Source organism: Barbatula barbatula, assembly GCF_947034865.1.
Source record: "Barbatula barbatula genome assembly, chromosome: 14".
NCBI classification, from domain to species: domain Eukaryota; kingdom Metazoa; phylum Chordata; class Actinopteri; order Cypriniformes; family Nemacheilidae; genus Barbatula; species Barbatula barbatula.
In genome coordinates this window covers 12920557-12948502 of record NC_136777.1, presented here as the reverse complement: position 1 = coordinate 12948502, position 27946 = coordinate 12920557, and the positions used below count along the sequence as shown (strand labels likewise).

The following is a 27946-nucleotide window of genomic DNA, read 5'->3' as shown; positions in this document are numbered from 1 at the left end:
TGGAGACAAATCTTTGCCCAAAAGCGAGCAAAGCCTGACAAATCCAAACCAAATTTTGGGGACGTCCTCATTTGTATGACACTAAATACAGTTTTTTTAATACATTTTCAGGGTTAGGTTATAGTATTTATAATAAGGTGTGTACAAAAACAATAGAACTGTCCTTATTTAGATAGATAACTAAACATGTGTGCGTACATTGTGCATTTGTAGTAGTCACACATCACGCACTCTTGAAGATGCACATTTCACCAAAATATTTGCTTGATGGAAGGCTTTAGGACCCAGTTCTCCCTTTTTCACTTTCCTGCAGAAGGTTGGCAGCACAGACGTTACCGCAGTTGCACTGCTCTCTCTCACCAACCAACACAGAGCAGTCAGACCTACACACACCTCTGACTCTCATTCATTTTAAAGCTGTGATCGTTCTGAAGACGTCGCACTCCCACAAACACGTAAGCCCGCTCGTCCGGTCGAGGCCCCTGTTGAGTATCCGTCTGCATCCTCTCTGTGGGTCCGTGCCTCTGCAGGAGCTGTACCCCACCGCACATCTCTGAAACTCAGCGTATGGACAAAGGGATGAGTGATGGGTTTTATTTGAGTTAGGTGGAGATAGAGGAAAGGAGAGAGAGGTCGGAGGGTGGGGAGGTGGAGGGGACTACAGTGGTTGCTGAAGCAAGGCATCCGTTGTCAACGGCGACGCTGAGGCAGCATGTCTCAGATAAAAAGATACACTTACAGCAGGGTGAGTGACACAGTGAATCTGTCTGTGTCTCCAGCACGGATCTGGATATGAATAAATGTATGTGGCTTAATGCAGAATTTGTATGTTTGTATGAGTGTGGACATGCAGGTGTGTTAGCATGCGTGGGATCAATGGGTCTTCTGGAATGTGTAAGGCTCAGCTTTTGGATAAATTGCTGCATTTGCTTGTGTAAAAACTACAGTCTGTTGCAATGTGTGGGTTTTGTATATTTGAGCTCTTCCAGCATGCCAACAATAGAGCAGTGCACTTTTTGAGATGTCTAAAAACATGCCACATATTGATGATGTTAAGCAGTAGAAATGAAGAAGATTAATCCTTTAAATTCTTAAAGGAACACGCAAAGGAAGAAATTCTTCTAAATATCTTCCTTTGTGTTTAGCAGAACAAAGACAATTATACATGTTGGGCACAAGCTGAGGAGGAGATAAATGTTTTGATTGAACTATCCTTTTAAATCCAACCCCTAATAGAGTAAAAATTTGTCATAAATAAAATAAATTCCAAGCCCATATGACTATGTGTTTAAAGGGATAGTTCACCCTAAAAATGAAAATTCTGTCATCATTTACTCACCCTTGAGTTGTTCCATACCTGCATAAATGTCTTTGTTCTGCTGAACACAAAAGACGATTTTTGAAGAAATGTCAGTATTAACCTAACAGATCTCATCTCCCATTTACTGCCATATTAGGGAAAGTAAATACTATGGGAGTCAATGGGGGAGGAGTTGGTTACTGATACTCAAATATCAGAACACAGACTTGGAAAAATATGAGGGCGAGTAAATGATGACAGAATTAAATTTTTTGGGTGAACTGTCCCTTTCATAGCTGATGTTATGTAGAATGCCTGGAAATGTCAACTTTAGTCCCCATTTGCTTGCATTGTGTGGCAAAAGTACATGTGGATAAGTAAATGACAATATAATTGTCATTTGGGTGAACCTTTATCATCAAAACCAAACCTTTCGTCTTAACAAGTCTGTTTGGCATCAAGTATATGCACTTTTAATGTAACAGAGCTTAAGCCCTTTCTCATGTATGAAACATTAAACAGCACATAAAACCCTAGTTTTAATAAATATATACGTGTAATGCTCTGGCATGCAATTTGCACTTGCTTATTTACTTATTTTAAAAGCTTTATTATGGGTTCTTAGAGCTTGTGTGTGGCTCTAAAACAGAAGATATCCCCATATTCCATATATGAACTTCCACACTGACATGCCGATGACATGACATGTGCAAACATTTAGATAACAATGAAAATAATACACATATAACACATTTGGCATATCATGTCTTTCCAAACATTTACTTAGTTGAGGAATTTGGTTTACTCATGATACATAAGTGCTACCTTCTTAGAGAATTTAACTTCATTCAAAATGTTCAGCAGCACCAGCACATTTAAAATCCATTAAGCTGTGACATCCTTACACAAAGCAACACTTTCACCCTCAGTGACTCAGTAAGAGACACGTTTCTGCTGAGTCACAACTCTTTTACTCTATTACACAGGTTATTGTACCAGCAGTCAAAGACTCTGAAATCTCTGTGTAATAAATCAACATGTCATATTGCTGCTGTGAGTATATGAATAGTTCTTGAGGTCATATCTATCATTTGTGGCACTTTCTGTTGTTCAATTGTAACTTAAGAACATTCATTTTTCAATTATAGTCAACTGCATTCTGAACACTGAAAATATTGCACTTGGTTTAGCCACTGTTTATTTCTAGTATAGTTGAAAACATGAACTGATTTGGGACCTCATTATAAAAACGTATTTAAACAGGTAGGTGAAATAGAGCGGTTCTCTTAGGATCAGATTTTATAGTGTGTACTCTGTTCTGTACTCTGTCTTCTGCAGTAAAAATCTATTAAGTCTGCGTCACAAGCGTCTTTCGTCTACGAGTTCTGGTCTGAGTGCTTCTAAATAGCTCCTATTTGTGTTCTAGCAGTAGCACACATAATGAAGGTCTGGTTCAGCTAATGAATAGCCTAACAAGGGGGACTTAAAGGTATAGTTCGCCCAAAAATGAAAATTCTTTCATCATTTACTCACCTTCTTGCCATCTCAAACTTGTACAACTTCCGCAGAACACAAAATATATATTTAGCAGAAAGTTATCAACAGCTCGAGACGCCCATTCCATTCCACTTTATGAACAGAAAACCAATGCCAGTGAATGGGTGCTGGTTACCAACATTCTTCAAAATATTTTTGTTCTGCAGTAGAAAGAAAGTCATACATGTTTTAAAATGACACGAAGGTGACTAAATAACGACAGAATTGAAATATTGGGTGGAAATAATTTTTGTTTTTCACAACAGTATGTAATAAGAAGTTGTTTTTCTCTCTTGTTGTCAGAACACCAGTATAGGTAGCAGCAGGATGAGTTCAGACGGGGGCGGGCGGCCTGTGAAGGTGGGCTCTCTGGTTGAGGTGATCGGCAAAGGCCATCGAGGTATCGTGGCATATATTGGAAACACACTGTTCGCCACTGGAAAATGGGTGGGAGTCATTCTGGAAAAGCCTAAAGGCAAGAACGACGGGACAGTTCAGGGAAAACGATATTTCACCTGTCAGGAGAACCACGGAATATTTGTACGACAATCACAGGTACCCACGCACATATTTACGCGTGTTTATATGTAAACAATGACAGGTGCACATGTGGAAATCATCTTCTGAGATTTCTGAAATCTTTGTGATTATCTATCGCTTACAGATCCAGTTAGTAGAAGATGGTGCAGACACAACTTCTCCTGAAACCCCTGAAGCCGCCACCTCCAAAATGTTAAAGCGGGGTAGATTTATAGGTTCACAACTTTGAGTCAACTGCCTGCAAGCATATTTATCACTTAAAATAATAATCATGTCTTTTTGTGTTTTGTTCTCAGATATCATTGAAAGTCCAAAGACAAACAAAGTGGTGAGTGAGGAACGTTTCCTTAATGTTAATGCGTGCGACTGTGTTTATACTTGTCTGTCTAGTCTCATGTAGACTTGACAGTTGGCATGAAGTCTGGCCTAGGCACACACATTTAGACGAGAATAATTTATAATAATAATACATTTATAGAGCCAATATCATAATAACAGACTGCACGTCCATCCACGACGTGCTGTGCAAAAAGAAGAAATCAACAAAAATGTGAGAGGATTTCATTATTCGGACTATTTCAAGGATTTATTTTGAAACCAAAACAGAATACACTTCATTGTCTTTGTTTGTTTAACCATAAGATAATTATTTGTCAAATTCTGCTTTAATATGCTTGTATCAATCCAGTACCTGTAAACATGAGCTGACTGGTAACTTATGTTCATGGTGCCCAGGATAAGACATTTCTATGGGTGGACCTCTGACATTCATTAAAGGGGTTTCAGTTTGCCATCTGGAAGACAGGCTGAGCTCACAATTTTATTCAGCACATACCATATGTGTGTGCAATATGCATCAGATGGTCAGTGAACACACTGTTGGTGGTCCATGGATGTACAGCATTATAAAATGTTCCATTGTTTTGTATTACCATGTCTTTTCACTAGAGGGGGGTATATTAACGCTGTCTGACCCTTACTGGCCTCTCGATCTTTTAACAACATTACGTATTCCTTGTTTTGTTTCATAAATGTCACAAATGTGTTTCTGATTCCATGATTGAACCTTAAATTTGATCTCTTATATACATTAGTGGAGGATTGAAATCTTTCTTCTTTTCCTCTCTTTTTTCTAAACCTGTACTAACACAAGCATGTATTCACTTATTCAGACTTTCATAAGATTTGAGAAACTGTGATCCTTATTCACTCCTCATTACTCGCACACTGACTGATGAAACTCTTTCACCTCTTCCTCCTCCATCTGAGATGTAGCGAGGAACCAAACCCAAAAAGGTGCTGCATGTTTTTCTAACCTGTGTTTCCATAGTGATGGCAACATGAAACAGCTGTGCTGCATGGCATTAAACGAACAACACATTACTTTTGTATGTGTGTGTGCGACTGTGCGCCTGTTTGTGCACATTTGTGATAACTGGTTGTACTGTATGTACGTTGTTTCTATTTGTAAATGTATTCGTGTAGTTGGATGTCTGAATGGCCATGTTCTTAAATGAATGACTGCTTTTAACATACGGTATATGTATGTTTGGTTCATTTATGTGAGAAAGACCTAGCAAGGTTGTGAAGAAAATATCATAAATAATCAATGTTTTACAATACAGTGGTTTTGCTTGCTTGGCAAAATCGTTGATTGTGGTTATGGATATGGACCCATATGCTCCTGCAGCATATGGCATTAACTATCACCACTGAGATTTTGGACTTGAAAGCCCTTGTGTGAGTGTCTGTGTTTGTCAGTGCTTGGAGCCAGGAGTATTTTGGGATGTTGTCTGCTTCGGAAGAAGAGATTGGTTGGAGCTCTTGCTATGATGTATATGAATATTAACGTAAAGCAACTATCACTCTTTAAGAAGAGTGGTAAAAGTTGTCTTGTGATAGTATATGATAGTCAGTTCATGATCATAATGCAAAAGAGGCTAAAAAATCAACAATATGTAGAAACAGTATGAACACTGCACAACTTTTTGGTTCAACTTTTTAAAAAAAATAAGTGACCTGGTTACCTTAAAAGTTTTACTTGATTCAACTTAGAAACAACAAGAAATTCATTGCATTAACTAATATTTTTAAGTTAAATTAACTAATTAATTTTAAGGCAACATGGTTATTAATTTTATTAGACGAGTATAATTATAAAATATTAGTATAATATATTTTTTTACAGTGAAGCAACAACGGTCCAGATTTATTTAGCATCATACAGCTCTGGAAACAATTATGAGACCACTCTAAACTTATTTTCAGTATTTCTGAATTTACTGTTTAGGTGTGCTTTGGGTAAAATATTTTGGGTAAAATAAATTTCACATGAAATATTGTTTTTACAATATACATTATACGTTTATTTGCATAAAATAAAAACCCGACTTGTTATTTAAAATATAAAAAAATCTATATTTTCAGAACTCGATTGCTGAAAAATTCTTTTTTAAACAACACAATACTCGTGTTTTCACATGTATTCAAAAAGAGTGTAAAAAAAGATGAAATAAAAAGATTTTTTGTTCTTTTCAATCAGCTTTCATGTGTCTTTGCATTCTCTCAGTCTTTCACATTGCCGTTGGGTGACTTGATGGTCACTCCCGAGTTGTGTTTTTGTTAGAATTTAACAAACACTTGATTGGAATGACAGGAATGCATATAGAAATGCAGATTAAATGCAAAACTGAAGTGGTCTCTTATCTTTTTCCAGGGATGTATTTTAACCATATTAATTTCAATTTACCAGATAAACTACAAATAGAATCCACAATAAATAAACACAGATACTAGTTTGAAGAGACTTCTGCGGTAAAACACATTCAGATCTCTTCAAGTCACACAAATCTGAATTTGGCGAGTGTATCCAAACCAGTATCGTAGTGACCTCTGCTGGTGTGTCTTATAAATATAAGGTGTGTATAAAATATGTGACTTGATTTGAAATATACAAAGATATAGTTGTACGTCTACGTTGTTTTGACATTTCCTCCATATACCACCTCTGTTCATCTCTCTGTTATTCACATCCTATTGTCTCCTTTAGATCTGTAATGTGATACATCACTTTGTTTCTCTACTCTAGCGCTCCATCTTCCCCCCTCCAGTGTTTTCTGTAATGGATACTCAAATAGTGATGATGCTTCTACTGCCACTGAGTGCAGAAGTGCACTTAAAATGCACATTAGCACGATTACAGCATCTGAGACTGTCATTACGGTCACAAAAGCACATACCCAAGTGTAGCAGTGAGTAGAAATCACTACAGTAACACTACGTCTATACAGCATATACAGAACTTTCTGTTTGTTTGTGTGTTTTTAAGTTTTCTTTAATATGTGGTAGATGAGAACAAATTAGCATGGACAGCCTACACTCTTTAACATACGTTAGACTGAAAAAGCCATAGAGAGACACTGCTGGAGCGTTGCTAGGAGACAGGCCAGACTCCCATCAATGCAAATCCACCCACCCCTCTTTTACCCTTTTGTTACAGGCTCTCTCTCTCTCTTTCTCTCTCTGTGTCTAGAGGGCGGGGTGTATGTGTAGTGATGTAATGTACTTGCTAGGCAGCCGTTGGCACCTCGGAGCATAGGAGTATAGAGGGAGAGCAAGAGGGATTTAGAGATGGATACAAACAGCTACTGTCCATTGGATGGTAAAAATGGAGGGTGTTGATGTAGTAAGAGAAAGGTGGTTCAGATGCTTCTGTTCTTCTCGGAGGATAAAAAGGATTTAAACCCTGCAGCAGAAAGACTGAAGAGAACTGGGCAGTCATTTCAGCTGCAGCAGAGATTATCTGCAACACCGTCACCGTGTGTTTGTGTGCTTGTTTGTTTCTGGCTACCACATCCCAATTGCTGTTTGAGTATGTTTGTGGCTTTGCTGTAAGCATCGTCTGCTCTCATCTTGATCTGCTGTTAATGTGACTGAATCCTTCTCCCTGATTTTTCTCTGCACCGGGTGTGTGTGTGCGTGCACGTGTGTGTGTCTTTACTCTTCAATCGTCAATATGATGAGACAGACGCCAACCACTCGTAAGGTACAAACATTTTCAGTCTGTTTGCTATTTTTGTGGCATGCTGAATGCTCCTTTGGTTTATTGTATATATATATATAGAAGCATATATGTATGAGGAAGGATTCAGGGATTTTTTTCTTGGCTTTTCAGTATGTCTGCACATGTTGTTTATATGCATTGTTAGAAACTTGACAATACAATTAAATTGTTTATTGCAGTACAATGCAGTTACTAATCTAATAAAACATCTCTACATTGTAGTATTATATATAGTTATATAATAGTTGTGTATAAATAAATTATATTATATATTATAGTTATATTACATTATATTCTACTATTAAATATTCAGATGTTAGCTGACCTTGTGTATTTGTTGTGTGCATGCTTGTTGGAAAGGGTTTGGTGCTAGGCACTCTGTTTCACCGGCAGACAGAGAGTGGTTTCACATTTGAGTGCTTATGTGCTAACAGAAGCGTATGGTGTTAGAGACAGAATTCAGGATGCTGAGGTGGTTAACAATTGAGGTTCACACATTTGAAACGTTCTTGTATAAAGAAATATTGTGTTTTTCTGCACCGACATTACAAGAGTACTTTTCGATAAAATCTAGCTAAACTACATTATTTTCAGTGGCTATCAACAGATCCTGATTCCCCTCACAATATTTCTTTAACAGTGTGTTTCTTTTACTTATCTTTTGTGTTCTCCCTCTTCTATATCTTACATTTATCTGTGATTCTTTTTTTCTTTAGACCACGGTCAGAAGGCCAAAGGTGAGCTCAGTGTTGTGGCCCACAGGTCACTTCTATGTGTGCTGGTTAGTTAACATAAAAAAGAGTATGCAGATGTTAATATGAGAGGAGCTTTTGGGTAACTAGTCTTTCTGGTATATTTGTGTTTGTATGTATGCATATGATTGACCCCGTCCAAAAAATATTAAGATGCTATGTTGTTCTTTAAAATATGAACGAAAAAGTATTAATGTAAATGACCTGAATATATATATATAAATATCAAGACCAAGAGGGAATTTCAAAACAAAAAAGGCAAATGTTTGTTTTGTCTAGAAAGACCTCACGGATTATACATATACAGTCATAAACAGTCACAGAAAAATGAAAGAGACCAGTTTCTTTTTTTCTATTTACAGGCTTTTTTATAGGACAATTTGTTTTATTTTACAAACTACTGACAACATTTTCATTAAAGTATTGTTTCTATTTGCAGAAAATGAAAACTGGAGAAACCGGTCAAGATAACAAAAATATGTATTTTTCAGACCTCTAATTCTGCAGAGAAAACAAGCTCATATTCACTTTTAAGCAATACAACAGTATTTGCACATGTATTTAGGAAAAGTTAAACATATTATTATTAAACATATATACAACGTTCCTCGTCATGCTGTCAGTCTTTCAAATTGCTTTTGGATGACTTTGTCACTCCTGAGGTTTGATTTTGTTGAAATTCAGACACTGGACTGGAATGACCACAATACATCTAGAAATCCTGATTAAATGGACATTTGGAATGGTCTCTTCATCTTTTCCACGGCTGTATTTATATAACAGGCAAATATTGTTGGGGACACTGTATCTGAACAGAAATACACCTAGTCAAGAAAATACCATTAAAACATTTCCGTCGTCTGACCTTGGCTGTCATGTTTTTTTAATTCTGCACGTTATCATCATAATCCTTTGCTTCTGTGCATCAGCACGGTCTGTCGTCAATGTTCTGTCTCTGTGTCTCTTTCAGCAAACACGGACAGGAGTGGGGGTGAAGGTGGGCTCAGGCTCCGCCTCTGCTGGAGAGATGAGCAGCAGTGAGCCCAGCACACCTGCCCAAACCCCACTGGCTGCTCCAGTACTACCTTCACCTGTGGGAACTCTCCCTTCACCTGGGGCTCCACCCATTCCAGGCCCCACCAAGGTCAGATGCTTATTGTGCTTCTAGTTCTGTTACATTGTTGTTCTGGTTATATTTTTTTAACTTTTAAAGTTTTGTTGTTCTCTCACATGCACTCTTCTCCAGGAAGAGGAGATGCTGCGTGCCAATGTGAAGGATCTAGAGGAGAGGCTGGAGACTTTGAAGATGAAGAGGACCGAGGACAAAGCCAAGCTGAAGGAGCTGGAGAAACACAAGATTCAGCTTGAGCAGCTGCAGGAGTGGAAGAGTAAGATGCAGGAACAACAAAATGACCTGCAGAAACAACTCAAAGAGGCCAAGAAGGTAAAAAAAAAGTTTTACCGCAAAAAAAGATACACCCTGTTGTAAAAGAAGTGTCCCTCTGTGGATGCTGATGCTGGCTGTGTTCATCCTCACAGGAGGCGAAGGAAGCTCTTGAAGCTAAAGAACGCTACATGGAGGAGATGGCGGATACAGCCGACGCCATTGAGATGGCCACGTTGGATAAAGAGATGGCAGAAGAGCGAGCCGAGTCGCTGCAGCAGGAGGCTGATGCTTTTAAAGAGAAAGTAGACGAGCTGACGATGGACCTGGAGATACTCAAACATGAAATAGAGGAAAAGGGTACAAATAGATTTTCACTAGTTTGACATGTTCATAACATAATGATTTAAAATATGATCCATATGACCATCTCTAATATCTTCCCTGCAGGCTCAGATGGAGCAGCGTCTAGTTACCATGTAAAGCAGTTAGAAGAGCAGAATGCACGTCTGAAGGAGGCTTTAGTGAGGTCAGTCTGTGTTTCACATCAGTGGTACTTACATTTACATTAAGTCATGTAGCAGACGCTTTTATCCAGAAAGTTTAGGGAGCAATACAGCGATGGTACTTGAGTTGATTTGCTCTGTAAAAATGAATAAACCAGTAACATCAATATGTGTTGTACCAGGATGCGTGACTTGTCTGCATCTGAGAAACAAGAGCACGCAAAGCTGCAAAAACAGATGGAGAAGAAGAACTTTGAGCTGGATGCACTGAGATCCCAGAAAGAGAAACTCCAGGAGGAAATGAAGATGGCTGAGAAAACTATAGATGAGCTTAAAGAGCAAGTATGTCAAAACTGAGAGAACTTACTGAGTTTTTACCTTTTAGGAACTTGAACATTAGTGATCACTACAGTATGTGTGTGACAGGTGGATGCCGCCCTCGGAGCGGAGGAGATGGTGGAGATGCTGACAGAACGTAATCTGGACCTGGAGGAGAAAGTGCGAGAGCTCAGAGAAACAGTTACAGATCTGGTGAGCTATCACACATTGTGTAAAAGTGTGTATATCCTGTCTCATAGACTCATACAATGAATTCCAAAATGTACTTTGGATAAAATGCATAAATTCAGTATAGCTGGATATGCAGAGGTCTTCTACGCTTCATGTTGTATGTTTAGCAGTATTTGTGTGAATGTGCTGATGTAGGAAGCCATCAATGAGATGAATGATGAGCTGCAGGAGAATGCCAGAGAGACAGAGCTGGAGCTGAGAGAGCAGTTGGATCTGGGTGCTGCCGGTATAAGAGAGGCGGAGAAGCGGGTGGAGGCGGCCCAGGAAACTGTGGCAGACTACCAGCAGACCATCCAGAAATACAGAGAGCTCACTGCACATCTACAGGTACTGCATTCATAAAACTGTTATGCTAAAATGACCCAGAAGGTCAATGTAGGTGTAGAGATAGTTCACCCAAAAATTAAATGTCATCATTTACTCACCCTCATGTCATTTCAAAACTATATGACTTTCTATATTCTGCAGATGTTGATAACCAAACCACATTGGCCCCCATTGACTTACAATGTTTGGACACACTGCAACATTTCTCAAAATATCTTCTTTCGTGTTCAACATAAAAAGGTGTCACACACAGTTTATGTTTGAAACTACGTGGGGTACAAAGTGATGACATTGTTATGTTACATTTAACTAACCCTTTAAAGCAAAAGTTCACCTTAAAATGAAAATTCTGTCATCGTTTACTCACCCTGTTTATTTACAAATTTAAACCTGTGTGATTCTGCAAAACAAAAGAAGATATTTCTAAAAATGTTGGTCACCAAAAAGAGTGGCTCCCTATTGACTTCTACTGTATGAACACAAAACCAGTGCAAGTCAATTGGGACCGACGGTTTTCTGTTACCAACATTCTTCAAAATATCTTCTTTTGTGTTCTGAGAAGAGAGTAAGTCATACAGGTTTGAAATAACAAGAGGGTGAGTGAATGATGACAGAATTTTCATGTTGAAGGTAAACTATCCTTTAAGACTGCATGCCATGCGTTATAATACATCAAACATCTACATCACAAGTTGGCGATCAGCTGTACTGTATTCCTCTGGAGATATGTAATATAATCTCCCTTCAGTGTTTTATTATGGTAAACGTTGTGTGTGTGTTGAGCAGGAGGTGAACAGGGATCTGATGAGCCAGCAGGAAGCCAGCACAGAGCAACAGCAGCCTGCTGAGATCTTCGATTTCAAGATCAAATTTGCAGAAACCAAAGCCTACGCCAAGGTTAACGCAACAAGCACACGTTTTTTTACATTCACAGATAGCGTGTTTGTGTTTCTCTTGTTACATTTACGTACATTTACAGGCTATAGAAATGGAGCTGCGTAAAATTGAGGTGGCTCAGGCTAACAGACAGGTGTCACTGTTGATCTCCTTTATGCCCGAGTCCTTCCTGAAACACGGAGGAGATAATGACTGCATCCTGGCACTGCTGCTCATCCCGCGGCTCATCTGCAAGGTGACGTGATCCCTGATACAGCGGCATTATGTGGTTTAGATGGTCATGTCAGATATTTTGTAACTTATAAGTGAATGTGTGATGTCATTTAAGCAAAAGGAGCTCAAGGCATTCATAACCTTTTATTTAGAATATCTTTCCACTCAAATTACTATGTTGTATATAATGTTAAATATAATATGTAATCAATTTATTTAAAAAAAGAATGTGAAATAGAAACTTTTAAATGTTTGTTTGACTTTTGTGCCCATATAATATAATTACTTTTACATCACCGTACTTGTGTAACGGCTTGTAAAGGTTCTGTGTGTGAAAACGAAATATTGTAGTGTAATCATTTTCAGATAAAATATGATTTATTTGACATTTTTTAATTTTTTTGATGGAACAGTTGGGTGAGAAAGTGTTTAGGTAGGTAAATGGGATCAGGACAGACTCGACCCTGCATCTCCGTCATGACCACTACACCACAGTTCCAGATGTGCTTTTACACAAGTGCTTGTTGAAGTTGTTTGTGTGTTTATGTTTGTATGTTGAAGGCGGAGATGATCAGTAAGCAGGCGCAGGAGAAGTTTGAGTTGACGGAGACCTGCTCTCAAAAGGCTGGAATGAGAGGAGCTGTTGGAGAGCAGCTCAGTTTTGCGGCTGGACTCATCTATTCTCTCACACTACTACAGGCAACACTTCATAAATATGAATAGTACGTTTAACCAAACCTTAACACACTGGTTGATCAGAACATTACATAACAAAACATTACAATATTCTCAGTAGCATAGTGATGCCATAGACATTGGAAGGATGCAAAAGGAGACTGATGTTTCTCTGTGTGTCCTGCAGTGCTTTGAGTCAGTGCAGCGTGGATGTGTACAAGCGTGTGGGCTCTCTGTACTCTGAAATGAGCGTGCACGAGCGCTCCCTTGACTTCCTTATAGACCTCCTGTACAAAGACCTGCTGGATGAAACGGTCAACGTGGAACCTCTTACCAAAGCTATTAAATACTATCAGGTATAGCACACGTATCGTAATGTAGACTTTAAAGAAAAACCATAATTACAAAATATTTACAGCGTCAGTTCTTTGTTTCAGCACCTTTACAGTATTCATCTGGCTGAACAACCTGAGGACTGTACCATGCAGCTAGCCGATCACATCAAAGTAAGAATCACACTTCGGACACATAACCACACAGATACAAGTACTCACAATTTAAAACACGTGTTTGTGTGTAGTTTACCCAAAGTGCCCTGGATTGCATGGCAGTGGAGGTGGGGCGCCTGAGGGCCTTTTTACAAGCAGGACAGGACGAGGAAAGCTTCTGTGTGCTGCTCAAGGATCTGGACACTTCCTGTAGTGACATACGACAGTTTTGTAAAAAGATCCGCCGGCGCATGCCGGGCACGGATGCACCAGGCATCCCGGCTGCCCTCAGCTTTGGACCACAGGTGATGTCATTTATATACTCTACACACTGAATTCTACAAAACATGTTTAAATCTCAGTGTAATTGAGCTTTAATGTGTTTGTGTAGGTGTGTGAGACTCTGGCAGAGAGCAGAAGACAGCTGGCCTGGGTCAATGCTGTGCTGCAGGAAGTAGCCGCAGCAGCCGCTCAGCTCATTGCCCCTCTCAGTGAACACGAGGGACTTCCTGCCATCAAACCGGAAGATATGGCCTTCAAAGCAGCTGAACAGGTATGTTTGAAAGAATCTTACATTAAAACAAAAGTAAAACGTAATATAAAAATGAATTATGTTTTTTATAAGTTAATTAGGTCTTATGGTAGGACAGTAGGGTTTTTTGTTTGTAGTTATTTTTATTGGTATGATTACAGTAATGTGTCCACATCTTATACTAATACTAAATTTTTTTTATTTATTATAAAACATTTTTATCAAAATAAATGTAATTCAAAACAACATATTCCAACCCTATTAATTCAATGAGATTCCTTTTTTTTGCACTACATCAGTGGAAGTGGGATTTTATTTGCATATTGGTAAAGATTCTAAAACACGATTCATGTTGTTTTAGCAAAACATTTCTTATTTCGTCACTGTCGGGCAGAAACATATCTCCAAAACTGTAACTTTGAGGGAAGTGAAACTATTATTTAAATAATTAAATACTGCATCGTCAAAGTTGACAAGCTTTTTTAAACATCTTTAAATAAACCATTGAAACAAAATCTTTAAACCAAAACATGAAAATTGATCAATAGTAATGATTTATGAAAAAATTATGTAATTTGTTTCTGTCTGACAGCAAAAAGAGTTGTTAATTTCTTGGCATATAACTCAGTGAAATATGTCGAATCTCTTGTTTAGATCTATGGGTCACAGGGCATCAATGCCCAAGAGTGTCTGCGGCAGTCATGCAGTGTTGTCATAGCAACAATGAACAAGATGGCTACTGCTATGCAGGAGGGAGAATATGACTCAGACAAACCACAGAATGGGGTAAGAGTGGAGCTGTCTTGACTGTGTGTCCATTAGTTTACCTGTGGGTATTTATCTGCGCGTGTATCTGTGGTTGTGTGTGTTGCAGACATCTCCTGTGGAAGTCAGGGCAGGCATCCTGAGAGCAGAGATCACGGACGCTGAAGGACTCGGCCTCAAACTCGAGGACAGAGAAACTGTCATCAAAGAGCTCAAGAAATCCCTCAAAATAAAGGTAGATGTAAATTGCATATTCTTGAGCATGCCATGGCTATATGAAAGCTCAGGACTTTTTTGAGATCTAAATAATCGTATTTTTAGGGAGAGGAGCTGAGCGAGGCTAATGTGCGTCTCAGTCTGTTAGAGAAGAAGCTGGACAGCTCATCTAAAGATGCAGATGAGCGTGTGGAGAAGATCCAAACAATCCTGGATGAGACAGATTCGCTCCTGAAAAAGAAGGAAAAGTAAGAGGTTTTATGGATAAATCGCACACTGCATCATAAAATGTCTTATTGGTTCGAATTAATTGAAAAACGCTGTGTTTCCTTCCTCAGGGAATTTGAGGAGACCATGGATGCTCTTCAAGCCGATATAGACCAATTAGAGGCAGAGAAAGCGGAGCTTAAACAGAGGATCAACAGCCAATCAAAGGGCATGGATGGAGTGAGAGGTAGTCCAGGATCTGGCATCGCCTCCATAGTGACATGTGGCATAACCGCTGGTAAAAGAAACATATTTAAATGAACACAGTTATTATAGTTTTGTTTGTAGTTTATTTAATTCTATTTATATTCTTAATTGGCTTTTTTATTTACATTTTTTATGTTTCTAAAAACTATTTATAGGTTGCTATATATTTACATTTAGTCATTTAGCAGACGCTTTTATCCAAAGCGACTTACAGATGAGGAAACATTGGAAGCAATTATAACAACATCAAATCCAGTCCATTAAAGCCTAGCACAGTATACAAAGCTGTGCTATATAATGTTAATTTATATATATATATATATATATATATATATATATATATATATATTTCAGCTTATTTCAGGCTACATTAAAATTTTTCATTTAGTTTAGGTTTTTTTCCGAAAATGTCTAGGCCAATTTTTGAGTCGATTTAACCCTTAGTAAACTTAAATAACCATATCTCTTCAAATGTAAACTAATGTCTGCCCTTGTTTGTATCCCTTTTAGAGGAGCAAAAAGGTAAACGTAACATCCAACAACCCCTCTCCACCGTCTCTTTCCTCCTCCATCCTAATCTCTATTTTATTTTCATGGCATCTGTCCTGTGACCTATAGGGTTTCAGTGTTCTGCGTGTATTATGCGACTGACGTGAATAGTAATGGTGCAATATTTGAATGATCAGCTATTTCTTGTGTAACAGAATGCTGTTGAACTATGTAACCCTTTTTTATTCATCTTGTTTGTTCTTCCTCTTTCAGACATTCTAGAGAATTGCGGCGCTCGTCTTCACTACATTTAATTCAATGTGTGTGTGTGTGTTTGTTTAAAGGTGTGTGTGCAGCGGCAGGAGTCCAAGTTTTAGATTCTCCACTGCTGACACAGCAGATTGAAGCTCAAAGAATCAGTATAAAGTACCTGAAGAATCAGAACAACAGACTGAAGGTTTCTCCTTCATACTCGGATATAAGCGCATATCTATATTAAGGAACAAAGAATTTATTTTCACTGTCTGTGTGTGTGTGTGTGGGGGGGGGGACGCAGGCAGAAAAGATGCGTGCTCAGTTGGCATCTCTCCCTCCACTGAACGTGCCAAAGCTTGGCTGGCGAGAGGGCTGCAGGCCTGAGGTCTTATCTAGCGCCCTCTACCGCAAAACAGACCAACTGCTGGATACTCTTCTCCAGATGAGCGCCAACGTTAAAGTAGTGGACATCACAGGAAAATCTCCAGGTCTGTCATATTGCACGTAATAACACTTGTTACTTAGAGCTATAAAGTATGGTTATAACAGTTTGTATTGTTGTTTTTGTTCACAGTGAGTCCTAGTGGTCAGCTGTTGGAGCAAACGGCAAGACTGCAGTCACTTAGAGACACCCTTGACAGGCTTAAGGTAAACCACTAATCTGATTCTGAAAAGACCAAATTATAAAGATATATTCAAATAGACAAATAGCTTCCGAATTTAGTTTTCATAAGACATGATCATAACACAGTAGATTGGGTTGCCAAAAGATTGAATGTATTTTCTATAAGAAATCTTTCTCTTTGTTTTGTAGGATGAGGTCGCTGAACACGTGGTGACTCAGAGACCTGGTGCACAAGCGTCATCAGATTTTGCCACCTTTCCCTGCACTTCATTCGTGAAGGTGAGAACACGAATCTTATCAGAACTAACGCCGTACTCTTAAGTTTCACATCTGTCTGCAAAGCTCTCATTCTTATTATCTGCTTTCAGGCAAAGGAGGAAAAGAAAGGAGATGCTGTGTTAGTCGGGCGTGTGATGATGCCCTGCCCCCGAGGACAGGAACAAGTGCATCGGCTGGTCCTTTCACAGTCTCAGCTCCAGAGAGTCCATCGCATACTGCAGACCTAAAGCCTCCTTGCTGTCATATTAGTTCCATCTATCCAAGAACCAAACACGCTCACACCAAATCCATCTCCAATAAAACAGTGTAACAACCAAATCATGAGTTAAAGCAAATGCATTCAAGCAATCGGATTGTGTTTGAGTAGTTGTTCTGGTTGCTTTACAGCCGTTTAACTGATAGTTCACCCTAAAATGAAAATTCTGTCATCATTTACTCACCCTCTGGTCATTTGAAACCTGTATGACTTTTCACAGAACACAAAAGATGATATTTTGAAGAATGATGGTCACCGAACAGCACTGGCCCCCATTCACTTCGATTGTATGGACACAAAACCAATTCAAGTTAATGGGGGCCAGTTAACAACATTCTTTAAAATGTATTCTTTTGTGTTCTTCAGGAGTAAAGTCATACTGGTTTGAAATGTCATGAGGTTGAGTAAATGATGATAGAATATTTATTTTGGGATGAACTACCACTTTAAATATCCCTTGAATCTGTACTAAGAAGTCAATAAGTTTGCAGATCAAGAGCGCTTGGAGAGCTTTTGGTGTGATTTTTTTCTGGTTGAATGTCCTTTTTCTTGAATTGATGTCGTCAACTATTTAGCTCACAGGATTAGAATTCAAACCATGTGTAAAATTGGTGGCGCTGGCTAATGCATAACAATGTAAACATCTTGGCAACCGCTTAACAGCAAATGCTAGATATTCCTCTTGAAAACATCCAATATTGGTTAATAAGTAATGCTTAATAAGTAATGATATATATAATCACTGTCCTATGATGCTTAAATGTGCCACATCAATCTTTTTCCGAATCCGGCCAGGATAGAAAATATAAATGATTGAATTATAAGATTGTGTCCCAAGGGGGAGAAAAACAAGTGAATGCTGCTGTAGGGAGAGAAGGACATTAGGAGATATTTAAAACCCTTCACTGTTGTATTTTGCTCAGAGGTCTCAGTATTAAAAGTGGTCTTAAGTTAGCAACGGTATGCTTTGTTACTATTGTGTTAATATCTTATGAACTGTGTAACATTCTGACTGTTGATAATAGTCATGTTGAATGTGCTGGCATATCTATAATGTGACTCATATTAAATAATAAATAAAGCCGGTGACTATACTTCAGATTTGATATTTATTGTGATTTATTGTAATACGGTTCATGCATCTAGGTTTTGGGTCTGTGGGTCAAAAGAGATACTGAAACTATTGCTTGCAAAGCTAAAACTGAAATGGAATGCATTTGCATTAAATTCATACGCAGCAAAAACAAGCTTACAGGAAGTTTGCTAAAGAGATATCAAAAAATGTGATAGCTAAATCTACTTTGAATAAACACACGCTTTCTGGGCCTCCTTATAAAAGAGTTTTGTCTACCACAGTAAAGACATACACATCCGAAAACCATATACTAGAAGTGATGAAGACCAGTAAACATCTCCATGCCAAGTGGATTAACTGGGATATATCAGTCGCCTTTTGGAAATCTTGTTAGTCGATATGATTCTGGATCTTACGGATACCACAAACATATTGGATAATAATAACACAGCCCTCAACAATGGCACCGTCAATGTAGGCAACATCTCACAGATCATCCGATGGATCTCTTTTGCTATCGGGCTTCCTGCCATTGGGTTTTCTATATACCTCATGAGCATGCAGGCAAAGACTGGAAAAGCTGGTCCTGTCTACCTCATCAGTCTTCTTGCATCCGACATCCTCAACATCTTTGGACGGCCAAAAGAATCAACGAATGATGCCGGGCACGCAGTTACGATGAATACAGACATATCCTCTCTGATATTTTACTTTGGTATAATTTCCAACATTGTGTTCATGGTTTGCATCGCTCAGGAGCGATATCTGTTAGTGACCTGTCCTCAATATAATGCTTTCTGCATGAAGCTTAAGCAGTCGAGCATGATTTCGTTGGCTGTTTGGGCAGCTCCGTTTGCGATACTCTTCCTAGCCTACCAAAAATATTTTCTCCTATTCTCCATAGCTCTCCTTCTTCCACTTCCACTCCTGATGTTCTTCTGTTTGGATTCATTTAGAGCTTTATGGTGTACGAAACGACCAGTGGTTGTGACTAACAGGAAAAAGATTATGGTTATGCAGGCCATCATCTTGAGCAATTACAGTATCATTTACTTGCCCTTTGTGCTGAATATATTGCTGAAGACGTTGTCTTTAAGCTCGTACATATACTACCTGGGACTTATTGCTGATCTACTCTTGTATCTTGGACCACTTGTGGATCCGTTTCTCTCGTTCTTTCTTACAAATGGAGTCAGGGACATTTCAAGGGCGTTCCCCTGCTGTGCGAGAAGAAACGTCCATGAGGATACAGACGGTGTGGACACAGAGACGGTGGAAACAGTGTCTGGGTCCTTAACTCGACTCTAAAAGTTGTGATGAGACTATTCCAATTGAACTCACACAGTCACACTTGGTAATTATTGATGTGTAAATTAATATTATAGGTTGTTGTTTGTATTTAACATCGTAAGTTAGCGTTCATTTGTGCAATTGACGAAAAGACCTAGTTCAACAGAACCCAAAATAATTCATGAGGTCACCAAGCAAACAATTCAAACTTATTTGTTTGTACTTGGTTATTATTGTAAACTTGAATGATGTTGGATACACTGTTGATTTTTCATCCCAACAGCAGATTTATTGCTTGATTTAAAATGGTGACTTTTGTACCTAATGCAAATATCTGTCATATAAAAAAGATGTGTGATATACTCCTCAGCTCTAAGGTTGATCAAATAACACTTGAAAGCTTTCACAAAATTTCCCAGATAAATGTTTCTTTTCAGCACAAAAACTTGTATTATTTATTTTAATAATCATAAAAGGGAATACAAATGTCATTTGAAATACATTGAAGACCTCTAAAAACTAAAAAGGTGTAAAACATCTGAGGAAGGTTTCGTAGGATTCGGCATCTGCGGCTCAAAGCAGACCAAAACAGGCAGAGAACTGTAGAGAAAGAGTGCAGAGCTCTCAGAGCAAGTAACGGTAGAAATATTCAGGCACGGCCACCAAAGTGTGGGATATGTGTCATTACAAAAGTGTGGAGATTTGGATTTTGTGATCTGCACACGAAACAAATTCACACATGATTCCGTAAACAAACGTTGTTGATAAAAACATGACGTTTCTGTAGAAATGCAAGGGGGGAGATGATTTAGGATGGGGGGGCCTGAGGCTAGCGAGCATATCCAACGTAAAACAAAGTTAAAATACAAAAAAACAGTGAATCAACAGAACATTGTTCAAAATATTTTAAAATCCTGAGTTTATAAAACAAAGGCCAAGAAATCCAAAACATAGATGAACCCATGCCAGGTTTTACAGTAAACAAGTGGTGATAGTTTCCAGGCTCATAAAGATCCACTATTCCGCTGGTGAATTGCTAGTCTCTCAGCAAATGGGGTATAGGGTTCTATTGGCAGCAGATACTGTGGTCCAGCTTTAAACAGAAATGTCAAGGCATCTGGGTTCAACGGCGTGGTTGGTGTCGGGTTGGTCTAGGAGCGGGAGCCACGGCGCACGAAGGCGTTGAGGCAGAGGCTGCAGCATCCTCTGCCTCTTCCAGCTCGCCCTGGAGCTCTTGACTAACACTGGACTGCAGGGCTGCTGGGGTCAACCACTCCTTTGGCAGACAGCTCTGCAGGAAGGGCACGCAAGAGCTGAAGTAGGCCAGCCTGTTCACCCAGCGCGGAATCTCACGGCCACAGAGAATCTGACACAAACAGAGAAAATTGCGACATTTTCTATTTTCTTTGTATTTTTGAGGATGCCCAACATGCTTCTTAAACTTGACCTTACCTCTGATAGTGCTGAGGAGAAGTGATTGCAATTCTTGTGCATGAGGTGGTAGGCGTTACCCTTATACTCCTTCCCCATTTCCTCAACAATTCTCTCCACATCCTCTTCTGTGAAGTCTGTACTCCCTAAAACAATGGCCTCTCTGACAAGGCAAGTGTAGTGTAAGAGTTGTGAGTCATGTCTGTACAGTCATATCTCATGCCAATGATAAGACTCACTTGAATTTGAATGTCTCTCCGAGTTCAGTTGCATCACCAGGTGTTATTTCAAATATACCTGAAAAAGGATAAGGATGTCCTCCATAGGCAAACTCTGAAATTAAATTGGAATAAACAATTGACACGGCAACTGGTGTAAAGTATAGAGTGGAAATTAGCATTCACATATGCAGTATAAATCACATATAAACTAAAGTACATAATGAAAATAAATTTAACCTGTTGGGTATGACCTTGAAGTACTGCATTCAATTTCAATTTCTTTTCTTGTTGCATAAACAAGTCAATGATGGTCATATGTTAGCAAACTCTTCCTTCTGTGCTGCAGTCTTGCAAGTTTTGGATTTCGATGTAATGTTTTCATGACTCATTTCTGTGTCTGCCTCATAGCACAAGTCTTACCTCTGCCATAGATCTCAATTCCTGAGTGAAAGACTCCGATTCCAAGAGAAGTGGTGAACTCATTGATCCAGTACTAGCAGGAAACAAAACAGAAGTTTGAGTGTCAAGCAGTGAAAGGATAGTTTCAAGCACAACTGTGTTTCTGTTCAGAAATTGAAACAGTCTTGTGACAGACCCCGTGATTATTCATGGGACTGAAATGAAAATTACGTAGAAGTACAGTCAAAACAAACAGAATAATCTGTTTTCTGATCTAAATATGGAACATTCAGTCAGCTAGCTGTAAACACTGTTGATGAAGACACTCCTGTATGTTTTTTATGCAAATGACTGCATCTTTATCAGTCTAAATTTTGGACATGCATACATTTAAACACACACATGCATTGCTGAGCAATTTGAGCAAATATTCCAATATGTTGATTCAGATCAAACTGTGCAGGCACTGTGACTCAATGGTTGAAAAAAGCTGGGCTCACACCCAATTGTGTCTTTTACAGGAAGTCTGAGAACTGTCTTGACTCGATTAAGTCAACAAAAAATTGTCAATCGGTGAGTCAGCTGGTTTCTAGAGATAAACTTATGTTTTCTGTCAGTAAGCCTATTACACAAAATGAACGGCACTCATTGTACTGTCATACACGGTAACATTAGTCATTCATAGTAGCCAGAATGGAGCCAGTGCCCCATGTGTAATCACTTCCTGTTGTGCTGGATCTCAACATGCTTGCGTTCATAAACAATAAAGAAATTGTTTCAAATGTGTCAAGCGATGACAGAAATTGAGCAAGAAGACAGTTATCCAGCCCCTCCTTCTTGAGGGATGCGAAATAAGATACTTATCTCTTTGTCCTCAATTACTTCAAAGCTTATTAAACATACCCTTCATCGCAGGACTGGGGATTGCTCTCTTTATGCTTTAACGCCGCAGCAATTTGAGGTTCTCATGCCAACAGAGCTTGTGATTTGAAAATAAAATCTACAAGCTTAGACGTGAACTGATGGGGAGATCTGACAATGATATATTCCCATGGGATTTGCTGGTTGAGGCCATGAATAAAGGACGAGTTCAGAACACTAATGTCTAAAGACACTTTACACGTTTCACAGTAAATTAGCCTGCTACAAGACAAATGACAGATATTTAAACAAGAAAAAAACAAGATTATGATGAATAGTTCATTCATTGCTTCATTAGCATGGCGAATGTGGGCGTGTCGTCTAATTGAACATCACCTTTACATAAAAGGCGGCGGTTCATAGGATTGCAGCCCCTCTTTATAGCAAATTGTGTTTGTTATACTGTATCTTAAAGGTAAAATAGCCCGTTCAATATATCCAAATGTGTTTAAAGTTTAAAATACAGGTTTGAGCCTCTTCATTTAATTTTTTTATTCAACATTGTAATTGTGATAATTACTGATCTTTTTTAGAAATATCTATAGGATTTGTTAAAACCGTAATCATTGACTGGAATCAACAGCTTCCACATCAGAATCGATACCCAGCCCTAAGCAGCTGTTTATCTAAAACCCATGTGGTTTACTGTATTAACGATGCAGTTAACTTGTAATGCAATTCTTATCTAAAACTAAGATCATTTGTCAGCTTAAAAGATCCAGAGCAGCTCAAATATCTACTTTTCATCTGTTAAGAGGAACGAACACCAAAGCTGAAAATAGCCTTAAAGCTGTACTCTCAGCAAAGAGGCCTGAGGAAAGTATACATTTTCACGACCCTGTTTCAAAGAGTCGATGAGACACATGAGACGGACTAGATCTTTAAAGGGGTCATATTGGATGGCGAAAACCAACATTTGGTGTTATACAGTGCGTTTACGTGGTTTACGGTTAAAAAAACACATTCGCTTTCACATACAGTGCATTACTGTTGTTCCTCTGTGTCCCGCTTTTCTGAAACGCCTCGAACGACCTTCCTAGTGGTGTAACTATACTTTGTTGTACGGTATTTCGCGATGTAACATTTTTAGGATTCGCATCATAGGGAGATGGGGATATTTTACGATATGATGTTTAATTCATATGCGGTAGAGAGAAGTCTCTTGGAAAAGGGGAAGCACAAGACACAATCTGTCTCTCCACGTGGTTTACAAACTGTCTTATTTTCCTTCACAATCGCCAGTAAAACACAGAAAGTTTAAAGCGTGACTGCTGTCGAGTCACCCCGAAACTCATTACAAAAGGCAAATCAAAAAAGATTTTCACGTGCCAATGTTAATTTATCATAAAATAAGCCAAAAGAGTAAGTCTGACTAAAACCAAATACAAAATTTTGATGTCAAAATTTACACTGATCGTAATTCTACATTTCATGTTAAATTGGACATTTTTCCTGTGACAAACCAGCCGTACAGAAGGTTTGGTAAAGCAAATTCTTTATTAAGTTGTATGTGGAATAAAAAAAAAGACTAAAATAAATGTTATTTGTATTTGTTTTATTTTTGAATTTGTTCAAAATATCTTGTTGCATATCGTACCGTGAACCCAGCATCGAGATATTTACCGAATTGTGAGCTGAATGTATCGCTACATATACATATTTGGAACATCAGCCTTCATAGTATATTGACAGCTGATATTGTCACCAGTACCGTGCAAGTTCAAGCCCGAATATGATCCTGAAAATGCATTTGACCAAGCAGCTTAATCAACTTCTCAAGCGCGACTTTGACAGCACAGCGTAACAGATCGGAAAAGTTTATTTTTTGAAAACTATTCGGTTAAACAATATGCTAACTATCCCTAACTAATTGATCTGCCTTTGACGCTGTGTCTCAATGCAACGCGACCAATATTCATATTATAATGAGGCATTTGTTGCCTCCAGCAGGGACATAGCTACCGAATATAATGAATCATTATATATATAACACACCAAAGATACAGGAAAACACTAAATCGCATTATATGACCCATAAGTGTGAATTCTGCAGATTACTCGGTCATCAATGACACTCAGAAAGTAACCTTCCCCCCACTCACGACCATCCATCAGCCCACAGAGTGCTATAACCATACAACTGTGAAAACAAATGTAACTTTACATATTTGGTGTGAATTGAACACGTGCGGTTTAATGGTGTGTGAGGGACTGCCTAACACAAAGAGGCTCAGGGACTTTTTGAGTGGTTAAGGTATCTAAAGAATGTTCGACGGAGTTTCAAGAGATACTTTGTCGCAAAATGAAAACAGTGAACACAAACGATGATATTTTGAAGAACATTGGTACCAAACAACATCAGTCCCAATTGACTTCCATTGTGGACACAAAAACGCTAAGACATTTCTTAAAAAACCCACAGAAACAAAGAAGTCATACAAGTTCTGTCAGACACAAGGTGAATAAATGTTAATAGCATTTTATTTTGTAGGTAAACTATCACTAACATCTGAGTGACATCTATCGCTTTTGCATCTATGCTGGCCGCCAACAATTCTCAACAGCTGTTCAAGCCAAGATCCCACAGGTGCAGTCAATTGACAGTTGAATGAACTGGGTCGGATCTTAAAACGGATGTACAGGCACAATAAACACTTCTGAGACGAACGGCAAATAATAAATTCTGGAATCTGTTTAATAAGCCGCCAATGCATCCACACAAATGACAAATCCCCTGTATGTTCTGCACTCTCAGTTTTATCTTTCAAACTGACAACTTTGAAAAATCTCACTACCAAGTGGACTGATTGAAAGCCCAAACGCCTCTGACGGCCACAATGCTACCTAGGTAGGGCGCTCGTGAGATTTTGAGTCACGGTCTTTGAATGGTCAAACTAACATAACACACAAACGGGTGAGGCACATCTGAGAGTTACTATTTAAAGACACATACCATATCGTAGACGTTCAGAATAACCGGCTCGTTTGCCATCACACGGATGTCTGTGTTCTCTTTCAGTCTAGCTGCCCTCCTGCTTTCCCCCTCTCGTGTACCTCAGCGCCCGTGCTTGTCTTTCCCCGAAAGCACCTTCGACGTTACGTCTTAAACTTGGCTGGTTTGTAACGGGTTAGAGACATCTAAAAGAGCTGCTCCTGAAGCGTTTCTTCATGGATGGAGTTGCAAGGCCACTTTTCCTCCAGCTACAGGGAGTATCGATGGTGCTAGGCTACCTGCCGTTTAGCTTCATGACCAGCGGAAACACAAACGAACGGTCCACGAGGATAAATAAAGAACGCGCGTGAGGATTCGGCCATTCAGAGGACGAAGGGAAATTTCGCTAAAACGGAAATGAAAGCAGACGTGTCAGATGAAGGAGGACCGTTTTAGGACCCGAGATAACAGCAGCAGCCTCCCCCGTTTTGTGTTTCTATCTTGTGCGGGTGCGCGCGCGTGCCTGATGATGCCCAACCTCACAGCACTATATTAGTGCCACTCCGATGCTTCAGCGAACGAAAACCATCCACTCTCTACACATCTCTGTACTTTATTGTCAGATCGGCATTCATGCTAACAATTCACCATTTAGGGATTTAAAAAATGTTAAATACAAATTAGTTTATAAAATGTATAGACAACAATAATTTCGTAAAAAAAACCTGTAGATATTTCAAGAAATGTCTCGGTTTTGTGTCTGTATGTCAATGGGGGCCATTGTTGCTTGGTTAACAACGTTCTCTAAAAATATGATCTTCTTTTTTGTTTTCAGAAAAAAGATCCAGTTTGTTATGACATACATTTGAGTAAATCATTCAGTCATTTTTATTTTTGGTAAGCTCTTTAACACACACAAAAAAAAGAGCACACACATAGTGGATATATTTAAGTTGGGGGGGGGGATACGTGAATATTCTGACATGAGAACAAAATGGCAATATTTAAAACTTTTACTAAAAATATATATGCTCAGTCATGGTATGGAGGTAAGAAGCAAAACGGGCAAGTGCTTGTCATGGCTGGGACATGTTCGGACAGCAAATGCAGCACAACAAATGATCACATCTGACTTCTTAGAGCCACAAGGTTTGTCAAGGAGTACAAATCTCTGTAAACTTTAACACCACACTGTAAAGTTGGCACCAACGCTGAGCATAAATTTCACTCTCAAAACAAACAATAGAAAAACTCTAAAAACATTATATACAGTACTGTATTTCTCCATAGCACTTTCCCCCATAGATTGTATAGCCTTTTAAAAGCATGTGTGTGGCTGTTTTGTTCCTTTTACACTTAAATTTGTCATTTTTCTTGTGTCGTACTCGCGTATCAATGTCTGGGCGACATGCTGTTTTTTATTTTTATCACACAGCCTGTGTTCAGTCACCAGTTCAGTCACATGTTTTGCTGGGAGAAATATACCACCCCGATTTTTTAAAGAAAAGGAAGAAGTCATCAGAAAATACTCGCTGATTCAATAAAAGCATGTTTAAATCTAATCTAAATACTAAGTTCCCATTGCAAGCAACTTAATGGCGAGGTACAATTGAAAAACACAGTTCAGTACATTCTCAAAATGGATCATCACTGTTATCTGCAGCAGATGGTTTCTGTTCTTCATGTGTAACTTCAACTTAATGCTCCTATCATAGTCTATCTAGAAATATACTAGAACCGACCAATTTTCTTATTCTACATTAGGTACCTGATGTACTTGCCATACAGTACATGAGATTTATGATGCTCATCGCAATACACGGCCAATTAGCACAGACAACATGTTTACTTGCTGTAGGTATTTAGTCTTTTGCATCTCCTGTGCAGAAAATTAAGCCATTTAAATTAAGCCAACAAGACTGCATCAGAAATTGTATAATAAACCTCAGCTGGCACAAGCAATTCTCCAGGGTCCACTACCTTTACATCATTATGAGTGAGGCAGGACAGGACTAAAGCTTTGTGATGAAAGCATGTCTCCCAGATTTAAGACATCTGACATCCTGTCAAAAGGCATATTGATGCTGTTGCCATATGGTGTCTCTGGGGATTGCCAGTAAAAGACAAATTGACTAGAAATAACAGGCCATCCATGGCAAGACAAACAAATGCTAAAGTCTGAAATAAATGATTACCGTTAATCAGCTTGTTTTCGACTACAGGTGTCGCTGTTTTCCAAAACCATTGCACACATGTACCTTGAATAAAATACAAACACACAGAAATAATTAATTTGGGGTTGAAAATTGTTTTAGAAAGATAGCTGGTGTGTGGTCGACATATTTACATGATTTGTCGTTCACATTTAATTGTTTTTGCAAATTTTGAGGCGTATAGAATAGCCAACAAACCAAGCTGAGATGTAACCTGGAATAGTGAAAATGGCCAAAACCAAATCATAAATCAAATGTATTTATAACAATCAAATTAGCAAACAATAAAAACGATTATATTTATTCAAAGAAAACATTGATT

The 27946-nt window shown here is 38.7% G+C and overlaps 2 protein-coding genes across 5 annotated transcripts; one reads left to right on the top strand and one right to left on the bottom strand.

Annotated features, from left to right (window-relative positions):
* The first annotated feature begins 306 nt into the window (after positions 1–306).
* dctn1b (dynactin 1b) lies at positions 307–18241 on the top strand. Of its 4 annotated transcripts, XM_079472300.1 has the most exons (29): positions 307–745; positions 3140–3391; positions 3501–3579; positions 3673–3704; positions 8156–8176; positions 9162–9335; positions 9438–9635; positions 9731–9935; positions 10026–10104; positions 10264–10423; positions 10508–10612; positions 10787–10978; positions 11765–11875; positions 11958–12110; positions 12650–12810; positions 12951–13119; positions 13201–13269; positions 13344–13556; positions 13643–13804; positions 14438–14569; positions 14658–14783; positions 14870–15012; positions 15103–15269; positions 15749–15760; positions 16072–16184; positions 16284–16470; positions 16557–16630; positions 16797–16886; positions 16976–18240. In XM_079472300.1, exons 1-29 carry the CDS (start codon positions 713–715, stop codon positions 17111–17113), a joined length of 3750 nt encoding a protein of 1249 aa, XP_079328426.1. In that variant the 5' UTR covers positions 307–712; the 3' UTR covers positions 17114–18240. The 4 variants fall into 4 exon arrangements, with proteins under 4 accessions (XP_079328426.1, XP_079328427.1, XP_079328429.1 ...); XM_079472301.1 differs by lacking the exon at positions 15749–15760 and having other exon boundaries at positions 16976–18241; XM_079472302.1 differs by lacking the exons at positions 307–745; positions 3140–3391; positions 3501–3579; positions 3673–3704 and adding an exon at positions 7310–7421.
* A 1501-nt stretch (positions 18242–19742) lies between these two features.
* desi2 (desumoylating isopeptidase 2) lies at positions 19743–26965 on the bottom strand. Its single transcript, XM_079472358.1, has 5 exons — positions 25433–26965; positions 21580–21652; positions 21178–21271; positions 20960–21101; positions 19743–20873 (listed from the first exon to the last, which is right to left on the bottom strand). Exons 1-5 carry the CDS (start codon positions 25469–25471, stop codon positions 20631–20633), a joined length of 591 nt encoding a protein of 196 aa, XP_079328484.1. The 5' UTR covers positions 25472–26965; the 3' UTR covers positions 19743–20630.
* Positions 26966–27946: the final 981 nt, after the last annotated feature.